Genomic DNA, 12,528 nt, shown 5'->3' with positions numbered 1-12,528 from the left:
ATTATCTCAGTATTTGTACTGCTGTTTGATAGATAACAGAGGCATTAGGTAAAAACATGCTGCAGACCTCTCCGGATGAATCGGGATGAGGGTTATCTCAAAAACGAAACTGCAGCTGGCAGCTGACATGACTCGGGTCGGAGCCGTCGGCCCTAACTGTAATCACCACACGGTCCCTGTTTTACACACGAGAAGAAACAAGGATAACTTGACATTTTAAATCCCCACAGGCAACTTGACCATAAAATAAACCAAATAATGACCCACCAAAAAAAACCTCACATGAAGGAGCCTATCCATGAGTTTTCAGTCTTTTAAATGCCCTGTACAGTACCTTCTTGAAACATCTCAAAAAATTATAACCAAAAAAATTGATACATGTAGGCATATGAAAACTGAAGCCCTGGAGGAAAAAGTGATACCCCAAATGGACCAATAATTTGAAAAAATTAGTGATGAATCAGAGTGTAATCGCCGTCCTCAGCAGGTATATACTGTCAGATAAAATGTGAATGTTTATAGCAGTAGAATAAGCGAGGGACCTAACCCTTGATAGCTCATGTTTATCAAGCAGGTCTTCTGTTACAGGCACCACTAAATTTCCAGGAAGCGGTTGATGATGAGTCTGCTATTGGCCAAAATTTATCTTTAACCTCTATCTACAAAAACGGTGGCAGGGGGGGGCGGGGGGGGGAACACAAAGTTAAATCGCTGTGAATAACAAAAAATAAAAATAAAGAATAGTCAGTTTATCCATCAAAAAACTTTGTGCTAAACGGCTGTCTTTCCGTTTGGTTTTTTTTCTCTTTGTGCTGCAAATGAATTCCATTTTATTTCGGAGATGTTTGTTACCTCAAGGGAATCTGATGGTTCATAAATTACATGGAATGGAAACATATGTATACTAATATATTGCTTCATGCCGACCAAAAAAAAAATAAAAAAAATAAAACAATAAAGTATAAAAAAAACGCAAGTCATAGTTAAAAAATGATTTAAAATAAAAATAAATAAATCAATCAAATTAAAATTTGGGTAATATAATTATTGAGTGTGTTCAGCTTTATGGTGCTCATTGGGTTATCAGATAAATAATACACTTTGTGATAAAAACATTTTTTAACAACCTTTTTAACATGTAACGAACTTCTTGTCAAAGGCCAAATTAAATTTATAATTAAATGCATTAAAATAAAATATAAAATTTCTATTTAAAATTTAATCAAAAAGGTATTGTACCTCTTGAATATCAGAATTAAAATAAATAAGAAAGAAATTAAATAAAATGTGGGTATTAAAATACGAAACTATGTACGAACTATGAGATAAAATAATAAAAAAACACAGTCAAATTCAAAACATAAATACAATGCAAGCTATTGTTTATTGAATGTATTGTACCACAAGGGCTTTATTCTGACAGTTAGTGTGATGAAACTCATTAACAATTTTTATTTTTTTAACTAAAAAAAAAAAAGGTAAAATACCTGGTAAATATTATAAAATAAAATAAAATGTAAAATAAGCAGAATTCGGCTATTGTTCTCGGCTTTATTGTACTCCTTGGCTTATCAGAATATATTGTCAGTGTGGGTGGTGTTGATGATACAGGACTATTCTTTGGTGTTCTGGGAATGCTGCAGTTGGCTACAGGGTCCAATCAGAAAAAACGCAGCGGTGATGGAGTCTGATGAAAGCACAAGGACTGGCTTGTTTGTTTCACTGTGCAGATAAACCAGGAGTAGCACGATTCTTTCTCAAGGACGGCAGCAGGACTTTGAGGGATGACTATTCAATCAGTGGCCACACAAGGGCCAAACTCAGCGGCTTCTGCCCACAAATGACATTAACAAAAAAACCCCTCCCTGTTCCCATAGCGGAAATGAATGTCGTGCTCAAACGGGCTCTGCCAAGGAAACGGCTCTCAGTAAACACTTTATGCTAGTGAGAGGGCCAGACCACAACTGAGTGGAGACAACAAACTCAAGGATTCATTAAATCAATCAAAAGTCAAATTCATCAGGAAATTGTTGATGCTCCAGAATGAAGAAGGGGACACCTACCCATGTATCGTGGAACCCCCTTCACCCTGGACACAACACTTATTCTGCCACTTCAGTCTTCCAGAGCTCTGTTGCACGACAACAGTCTAGGCATAAAAAACATTTGTTTTTCCACCTTATAAATACTGGTGTCTGTCACAAACTTGGTGAATAACGCCTGATTTTGATTCTGATTGTCATATATAAGGGATAATTCTGTTGGAATTGTTCAGTGTAGGGTATAGTATCAAAATACATTTAATCATACTGGTGCTATATTAAAATATATTTAAAACATAAATATGAGCGGAATCAAGATCAGCTCTCAGCCGTGTTGACGGATATAAAACGTAAACATTCACAGGCCCTTGTGGTGTGATTATTAGTGTATGAGGCAGTGTTGGTAGGTTTCAACCATGTTGTGATACAGAAAGGCATTGTCAGACAGGACAAAAAGCCACAACGATGGATGATGACCGAGAATGGCTTGGACATAGACGAAAGAAACCACCCAAAATAATCCACAAAAAACACGCAGCTCTGTTTCTCCGGGCCAACTCCAGAGTTAACCATTCACTCTCAGTGGAAAGACTTCTCTGTATCAACATCAGGAACAAAATCTGGGTCAGCGCGAGCCACAATAATATCATCTGGGCAACAATATTTCCACTCTCAAGAGCTCGAAAATGTCGGCCAGGAGTTATTATAACATCTGGAACGAGCTGGGTGGGCGACGTATTTGCATGTTTCATGAGGTTTGCACTGCTTTTTTTTTTGTTGGCAATATGAAATTAAGCAAACATCATAAATCTCAGGCTCAGCTCGCAGCTTACAAGTAAAACAGTAGTGAGGCTGTCTCAAAGTCTCACATTTAAACCTGAACACAAAAAAGACAACAGATTTGGGAAGTGAAATTCATTTGTTAATTTTTTTTGGATGTCCCATGAGGCATTTCACAATATTCTATAAAAAATATATACTGTATAAATACTGTTGTTTAAATTGGTACATATAAATAAACTATGAACAAAAAAATATTATATTTATTAATCGAGACACAGAGGAGATTCCAAAAGGATGAGATTCAATATCAATATCTAATTGAAATATGTAAATAAACATAAATGTAAAACATGTTAAATTAGTTATAAAATCTATCGATCTATATGTGTCTCTTGGGTCTGTTTTTATTACCAAAAACCTTCCACTTCTTAATAATAGACTTCACTGTTCTTCTAGGCATTGATAAAGCCTTTGGAATGTTTTTGTGTCCATCTCCTGACTTGTGCCTGGCCACAGCGCTTAGCCTGGCGGGTGTGGTATATCATTCCCATTGCATCATATAGCTATGCAGCATTGAGTGAACCTATGAAAGAGAACGTCTCAGGTTTCTCTGAACAGGGAATGAGACACTGCATTCACTGCCAAGCTGCTTGCGCTGCCAAAAGGACTTCTTCGGCAGGAGATCTGAGGAGTGGGTGGCGTGCCATCAGTCAATGAATTGGTGTGATTCCATACGGGCTTCAGACAATCGCCACCCTCAAGGGGCATTCCCACTGTGTCATAGCTATGTACAGTAGCGTCTCCTTTCCTATTCAGAGATTAAAGGTTATCCACAACCCATTTTCCAAGGAAATGAAGAAACAAAATTAATAAAACATATGCAGTCACTGAGATTAAAAACGATAGCTAAAAACTCTGAGACTCCCGCAGTAAAAACAGGCAGCAAGGCACTATGGGAAACTCAGCAGGTCATGTTTCATCTACCAGATATTAAATGGTGCTATTAACCCCCAAAGGGCCGCCGGTGAAAACCTTCTGTGGCTCTCATTTGATCTCTACTGGATTTCAGCCAGTTCAGCCAAGCGTGTGAAGAGAAATGAGCCCATATTTCACCCGCTGACTGACTTACAGCGAGCTGAGTATCTCACACACGCTACAGACTGACACACCAGCTATCTGAAACCGCTACCAGAGGATAAGAAAACCCAGTACAGCTGAAATCAGGTGAAGTATGGCAGCTCGAGCCTGTTCATTCACTCACAATACAGTCTGGAACAGAATATTACCACATGGCATTGTGAAGTATGTAAGTAGTTTATATTTTTGAAAAGGTTCCTTTATGAACTATCTATTTTTCCCCACATTTATTTTGCATTCTCAGAGAACAAACACAAAACTAAGAATTAAAGTGAAGAAACTAAACAAATGCATACAAAAGCAAATAATCATTGGATGGATGATGCGTTAACAAAATGCAACCTTGTAAACATTTGAGTCATTCATCCATGCATGACGTTTTTTATATGCATTTTGTCTAATGTTTCATTATTCATTTGGCAGTAGTTTCTTTTTAGTCTGCATTTCACTGAATATCACTGATTTAAGCTAAAGAGAGATTGTCAGACTGTTGTTGGGAGTCTCTGAGGAAGGTGAAGCTAACAAGGCTTGTGTTCAGGTTTATTAGGACAAGAGTGAATGAGCTGCAGTGAAGATGCTCAGGAGATAGTGCTGCAGGGATTAACAGCCTGTCACAACACGTGTGTGTGTGTGTGTGTGTGTGTGTGTGTGTGTGTGTGTGTGTGTGTGTGTGTGTGTGTGTGTGTGTGTGTGTGTGTGTGTGTGTGTGTGTGTGTGCGCGCGCCTACTATGGAAGTCAATGGCTACCGTCAACTGTTTGGTTCCCAACATTCTTCAAAAGATCTTCCTTTGTGCTCAACAGAAGAAAGAAACTCATACAGGTTTGAAATGACATAAGGGTGAATAAATGATGACATTTTTGGGTGAACTGTCCCGTTAACAACAAGTAAAGATACAGTTATTGTGTGGTTTATGTATTCAATTTTTTTTATTTAAATGTTTCTAATTGCACAACTGAATCCATTTTATGTCAAAATGATTGATTATGGTTATATCTTTAGTTATTAAAGTTAATACAGCATCCTTGGACTTAAAATCCCGGGAGTGAGTGTGAACGATCATTAAAAGAACTAATAAAAAGTGTGCAAAAATCTAAAAATGCATGTCTGCGTGCCATGATTAAATCCTTTAACACTCTTTAATATCCATGAATCTTTGCCATATCAGATACTAAAAGCTTCACCGCATTGATTTTAGAGTTGATGTCAGCTCTGTCTGTGCGGATATGTTTCATAAAATGTCACAAAGACTCAAACTCAAAGGTGATTTTTTTAGATGTCATATGCCTTTAAATGACCCGCCCTATCAAACATGATGAAGGAGGCTGAGGAGCAGCTCACCTCTCTCTTCCAGACGGGGCTGACCGTGTTGCAGATGATGCCCGAGCGTTTCTCCTGACCGTGGTGAGGCAGCGCAGGGAAGATGCTGTGCTTTCCAGGCTGGATGGAGATCTTCAGATACGGGTCGGGATTAAAAAACATTCCCTTCTTCAGACCCACTGCCTGAATGTCTGGAAAAAAGCAGAGCAAAGGAAAACTTTATGGTGAAATGACAACTAAAATATGTGTAATGTGTAATTATACATACATACATACATACATACACATATATATATATATATATATACAGTATATATATATATATATACTTTGTTTAATAATTCAATAATCATTTAGAGTTTATGGTGAAACGGCAACACTAAAAACAACATAAGTGAGTCAAAACACTATACATATGTATGTATGTATATTTATAAAATTGATATTAAGATAAATTATTACATAATAAAAATACATTTCAAACTATACATACATATATATATATATATATATATATATATATATATATATATATATATATATATATATATATATATATATATATATATATTTATAGACACACATGTTTGATGATGATGATAAAAATAGAACATTAAAACAAACAAATTAAATTACATATATTAAGTGTAATAATAAATATGTAAATTAATTATAATAAATGCATTAGTAAATGTAATAATACTAATTATATATATATATATTGAAATAGCTGCTACACTATATTTCTACATTATAAATATAAATGCTGTTTAATAATATTAGTTTGTTTGTTTGTTTGTTTGTTTAACTATTATGAATTAAAATCATAATGTATTTAGTACTACCACTACTACTAACAATAACCCAGAACATCCCCAGAAAGTTACTCCATTCCTGTTAATATTCAACTGCATATGTTCTAATTTTTGTGTTTCCTGGTGTCCTTGTAATATTAAAACATGATTTAGAGAACCAAGGGAAGCGAGAGGCTTAAAGGCTAGAGTCTGGGAATATGAAGAGAAAAGCAGGAAGTGTCAGGATCCCACGGGAGCTCATTATCTGCTCCAGTATCCAGATGGCAGACAGAGATGGGCTCGGGTGGGACGTATTATTGCACTGTCATAATCTACTGACTATGAGCTTAATGTGTTTCTAACACTATAGATGGAGCGTCTGAGTGTGTGATGCCATTTAGAGACACGAGACATATTCCCATATTCACTGAAAAGATGTGAAATGATTGCACATTCATGTTTAGGTGAACTGCTGCTTCATGATCTTATGTTTAAAATGATTTTCATTGGTGTTTCCCAGTGGATTTCTATCAGGTTTCTTCTCAAACAGTCCTGCCCAGCTAACAGAACAAGAAGATGTTCCCTCAGTTTCAGGTTTTTGCAGGTCATCTGCCCACAAGCCATCACTTCGGGCTAAAAGGAACTGTGTTCTTCATCTCTCTAGGGGTTTTCTGCTCAGTGAGGAGATTCACTGGCAGCTGGACCTTCTTCAAAGCTGCTAATGTGTTTGTAGAAACATGTTCAGGCAGACCTTACGCTCACGGCAGAAGATGGTGCTATGAATAAAACATACAGCGCTGAGGGAGTCCTGAAGAGTACAGACAATAGTTTGGCCATCGCAACTTCAAATATAATTGAGAAGAAAGAGAAAAAGAGAGGATATGAAGAGACACGATTCATCCTTTGATAACGAATTATTTAAATTATGTTTGGGTTGTGACACTGGATTTAAAGATGTTAATGATAATACAGAAGCCCTGCTGTATATTTCAAAGCGGTTTCTCAAATTTCTAAAGAATCGTTGCAAAAAGAACCAAAGAGCCTTGTTATTTCTGCAGTCCACAGTGAGTGTGAAACACTAGAGGATTCATGGGAAACTGTCGCTCAGTGCAACACAGAAACACAACAGAAAAAGGTTGTAAAGGTTTTATGAAGCCCAGAGACTTCTGTGAGAGAGAGACACATTTCTGAGGCTATGACGATGAAAAGGTGTTGAGATGCTTCTCTGAAACAAAAAATGTTCCCTTGAAGATCCAAAATATATGAACTGATTGAATTAAATTAAAAAGTAATTTAATTCACACACACATACAGTCTCTTCAAAACACAAAAAAAAAATAAAAAAAAAAAAAAAAAAAAAAAAAAAACAATATTATTGTGAAATATTATTCTAATTTCAAACAGCTTTTTTTTTCAAACTGTAATGTATTTCTGTGATGTGCAGCTGTATTTTCAGCATCATTACTCCAGTCTTCAGTGTCACATGATCTTCAGAAATCATTTTAATATAATGATTTGCTGCTCAACAAACATTTCTGATTATTATCAATGAAGAAAACAGTTGTGCTGCACAATATTTCTGTCATACATTTTATTTTTCAGGATTCACAGATGAACAAAGTTCAAAAGAACAGCATTTATTAGAAATATAAATCATTATAACATTATAAATGTCTTTACTGACACTTTTGATCAATTTAATGCATCCTTGATGAATAAAATTTCTTACTTTCAAGGTATTACCGACATTGCTGTCATTCAAGGTTTTTTTTGTTTTTGTTTTTTTGATAGATAAAAACACACACATAGCCAGCACTGCCTTACCTGACAGAGAGAAGCTGATGAGTCTCCTGCTGCCCAGAGTCTGAGGAAGCTCCTGACTGATGACAGGCTTCAGCGCCTATCAGAGAGAACCACAGCGGTCAGCTGATCACGTGACTGAAGGACAGGAAGAGCAGCTCACAACAGGAAGCAGTTATACACAGGCCACGGCCCCTTTCTTTCTTTCCTCTTCTGTTGTTTCAGCAGTGTCTGGCCTGATATACTGTGCTTAAAGCCCATTACAGACGCCCGGCTCATGGCACCAATCAATAGCACGCACTCATTAGGACTGCATTGATTCAGCATCCAGGAAGTGGAAAAGGAGGAGAGGGAGAGGCTCATGGGACGGCACTTCTCAGAAGAGGAAAAACTCAAGCTCTATGGCTGATAGGGAACACTGACTCCAGGGTTATTACTGTGAACTAAAGACCAAAATAAGTGACTTAAAAACACTTTTGTCAACTGAAGAAAAACTACTGCAATATACAAGATCAAAATCATCCTTCTTCAGAAATACAGAAATATACTGGTGTCTGTGTGCAGTAAGAAATCCCTCCTGCAGATGGCAACAGATGTGTGATGATGCAGGTAAAATAAAATAAAATAAAATAAAATAAAATAAAATAAAATAAAATAAAATAAAACATTTCTGATTATTTTATAAAATAAAATAAAATAAAATAAAATAAAATAAAATAAAATAAAATAAAAAAGAAATGTTGTCTTGGCAATTAACTGAAATAAGTTGAAGCAGTAAAATTACTAACTGGATATCAATAAAATATCTAAAATATCTAAAATAGAGTTTCTAACTAAAAAATTATTTGTGTTCATTGAAATAAAATAATAAAATAAAATAAAACATTAAAAATTAGAAATGTTGTCTTAGCAACTAACTGAAATATGTTTAATTTGATGCACTTAAATTAGTAACTGGACATAAATAAAAACTAAAACTGAATTAAAAGTAAACCCGAAATAAAAATAAATTAGACCTAAATAATCATGTAAAAAATAAAACTAATAAAAGTGCTTTAAAAATAACTAAAATTAAAGAGAATACTGAATATATATATATATATATATATATATATATATATATATATATATATATATATATATATATATATATATATATATATATATATAAAGCTAATTTAAAATATTATTAAAATTATAATACTCTGTAACTAATAGTAAAACAAAACTTCTGGGTAGCTTCAAACAAAACATGAGGGGTAAAGTAAAATTTAAAATATTATTTAAATAAAACAAATTACCCAAAGTAATCTAATAATAACCTGATCTGGCACGTCCTCAATCTTCATAATATTGTGTTTAGTCTGTTTAGTTCTTCATAAATTCAACAGTCCATTCATTAATGAGACGAGGAGGATTGTTTTTATGCTGAAGACTTTCACTTCTTTTCAACAGGACGACGTGCACAGAATGGGATTTAAAACACAACACAACACGCATTTAATGCAGAAACGCCTCCCAACACTTCATTTCAGTCAGTCTCCTATAAACTCCTACTTTCCAATCTCTGTAATGTGTGTATACATGCAGACCTTCCAGAAAACTGCCTGTAAATGAGTCCAAACATCCTTCAGAGTGAACAGAGACAAACAGCAGGCAGACAGAAAAGCAGAGCAGGTGTTTGGAGCGGCTCGCACCCAAATGAGATGCAAATCCTGTCCTCCTGAACGCAGCTTTACCCAGATTACTCAGATTAATCAGATCTGCGGGAGACTCAACTGTGCTTCAGCGGGACTCTGGGATCCAGACCGGGTCATTACACAGAAGCTGACGGTTTGAGCAGCAAATCCTACTTCAGCCTGCAGATCAGTCTGTTTGTTAGAGTTTCACCCTGATGCTGTCTGCTTTTAGGAATTATTAGATTTTTATTTTATGAAGAAAATTTGTTGCCAGGGTATCTATGTGGTTGCTAAGGAGATTTAAGTTGCTTTAAAACTGTTTCTAGGTGGTTGCTAGGGTGTCAAAAGAGCCCAATCACAAGTCTCTATGACATTCAGGTCTCTAGATATAGATTAAGAAATATCTATGTTTAATTTCCAAAAGATACAGAGTCAAATTGACTTTATGGTCACTATGGATTTATGTTAGTCTAAACATGCCACAACATACAATAGAGCCATATATATATATATATATATATATATATATATATATATATATATATATATATATATATATATATATATATATATGTTTTATATAATATGAATATAAATATTAAAATAAAATAAAATAAAATAAAAAACACTAATTCAAAACTACGTTAAAATGTTTTTAGACATACTATGGTAGTGCCTTCACTATAAAAAGTGGTAAGTGCTGTTTCTACCTGATTTACCCAAATAAAATTAGTTTTGGCTGTACAATTTTATGTATTTGGCAATATTAAATAATATTTTTGACTTAATAAAACCAGTTAATTTAGATATTAAAAAATCTTTTTTTCGGTATTCAGTACCAATGGTATACATATCAACACAAAATCAGTTCTGGATATTAAATGGACTGATGTGTGCTACATCAATATAGTCTAATAAATGCCATGTAATATGAAACAGAGCTAATCTGAATTAATCAGTGCCTGTGTGAAAGGAGCAAACCAAATCTGTGATGCTGCGCAGTCATCAGAACATATGAAAACACTGACAGGAGAGTGATTACTGTGTGTGTGTGTGTGTGTGTGTGTGTGTGTGTGTGTGTGTGTGTGTGTGTGTGTGTGTGTGTGTGTGTGTGTGTGTGTGTGTGAGTGTGTGTGTGTGTGTGTGTGTGTGTGTGTGTGTGTGTATGTGTGTGTGAGTGTATGTGTGTGTGTGAATGAGCCCAAGTGTGTGTGTGTGTGTGTGTGTGTGTGTGTGTGTGCTACACGTGAGAGTGACGCTAATGCTATAAGCAGCCAATGAACAGGAAAACAGCTGAAAGAGAGAGAAAGAGAGGCTTCAGGATGCTGAATGCTGAATGCATGCTAATGTCTGTAAGACACGTGAGAGGAGAGCAGTGGGACACACATTTACACCTGATTTACAACATAAGAGCGCCGCAGACATTTGTGACCTGAATGTGCGAGGCTTCCTCTTTCATGCACTTCTAGTTATTTAGCGGCTTGATATTACAAACTGGTATTTCCTATATTATTTTAATGCACTGTTGTAAAAGTAAACACACTGGTTTGAAGCACCAATAGTTTTACTGTTTACTACACTTTGTTATTCTTCTAGTTATTTATGGCTAATGAATCAGAAGTCTTGAAAATAGCTTCTGCATTGCAAAATAAGGTGGATGCATACTACATACTAGCTGCGCAAACACACTAAACAGGACAAATCACATCTTGCTATTATCAAGTAAACCTTGAATTTCCCAAAAACAACCTTAATGTGTAGTTTGCCTATTAGTGTTGCACAAAAAGTTGAATATTCATTAATTATTAGCAATTTGTTTGCTGGTGATAAACAATTAAGCCACCTTATGTTGACCTTATGTTATGGTCATTAGGTTTCCCAAAGGCTGTGTCATAAGACTAGTTCAGACTGGTTAAAAGGCATCTTTTAAAAGACTTAGTTAGTTCAATTCCCTCCACTGAATCAGTCCAAACTGTCTGTTTTAGTGATTCAAAACTTAATGATTCAATGATTTAATTGTGCCATCACTCATACCCAATACATTAACGTGTATTAAATATAGAAAAATAATACTGTAAAATGAAAATATACATATTTTTTTTTCACAGAAACAAAATGGCAGATGTGGTTGCCAGTATAATTCTGTAAAATACAACAAAAATGTAAACATATTTACAAAACAACCTGTTAATTTTAGTTTAAAACTCACTGTTATCAAATTAACAGGTTTTTACTGTAGCATTTTGCAGGCTTTCTAGTTAAACTTGCAATCATTTTAATACTGTATATTAAAATGTTCTTATAAAATATTTGTAGATAAATGTTGAAAATATTGATGCTCATTACTATGCGTTTTTATATCGGTGTGTGACAATTAAAATGATTAAGATAGTGTTCAGACCTTTGTCATATATTTTTTTTCCTATTGTTTTTCTTTTTGCATCAAAATTTTCATATAAGGCAGAGAAGTATAAATAAATTATACACAAAAAAACAAAAACACACACAAAAACTACTACAACACACACACACACACACACACACACACACACACACACACACACACACACACACACACACACACACACTTACACAACAGCTCTTAAAAAACAAAGCAAATACTTCAAAAAAAAAACATGCCCACGAAATAGAATTAAAAAAAAACATGCCCACGAAAGCTATTTTTATTCACACTCCCAAATGAGTTCTTTTCACTCGACTCACACATATTGCATTACTCTGAAACTGCACTATGCACAAAACAAACTATTTAGAAAGCGCTCGACCATCCATCACGTCTGACTGAACTACACCATTCTCTGTTCTCATCCAAACGTAAACTCAAAGCTCTCTTTCATCTGCATCATCTCCCATCTGGCCAGCGGAGGAACGCCGTCTTTCTGCTGACTGCATCAACAGTCATGTGATACTAAAGGACAAAGTGAACAATAGCACAGAAATCTGCTGCCCGTCC

The 12,528-nt window shown here is 35.0% G+C and overlaps 1 protein-coding gene across 6 annotated transcripts in view; it reads right to left on the bottom strand.

Moving 5' to 3' along the window:
* The window catches only part of LOC109060371 (E3 ubiquitin-protein ligase HECW1), a 65,878-nt gene that overhangs the window by 35,354 nt on the left and 17,996 nt on the right, over positions 1-12,528 (bottom strand). For all 6 annotated transcript variants that reach the window (XM_042714018.1, XM_042714022.1, XM_042714019.1 and 3 more), the window contains 2 exons: positions 7,900-7,975; positions 5,303-5,472 (listed from right to left, as the gene is read on the bottom strand). In XM_042714018.1, the coding sequence (XP_042569952.1) occupies positions 5,303-5,472; positions 7,900-7,975 (246 nt within the window). The remainder of the gene's footprint in view (positions 1-5,302; positions 5,473-7,899; positions 7,976-12,528) is intronic.

This window comes from Cyprinus carpio, chromosome A24 (assembly GCF_018340385.1).
Source record: "Cyprinus carpio isolate SPL01 chromosome A24, ASM1834038v1, whole genome shotgun sequence".
Taxonomy (NCBI): Eukaryota; Metazoa; Chordata; class Actinopteri; order Cypriniformes; family Cyprinidae; genus Cyprinus; species Cyprinus carpio.
This window is presented reverse-complemented; position numbering and strand designations above follow the sequence as displayed.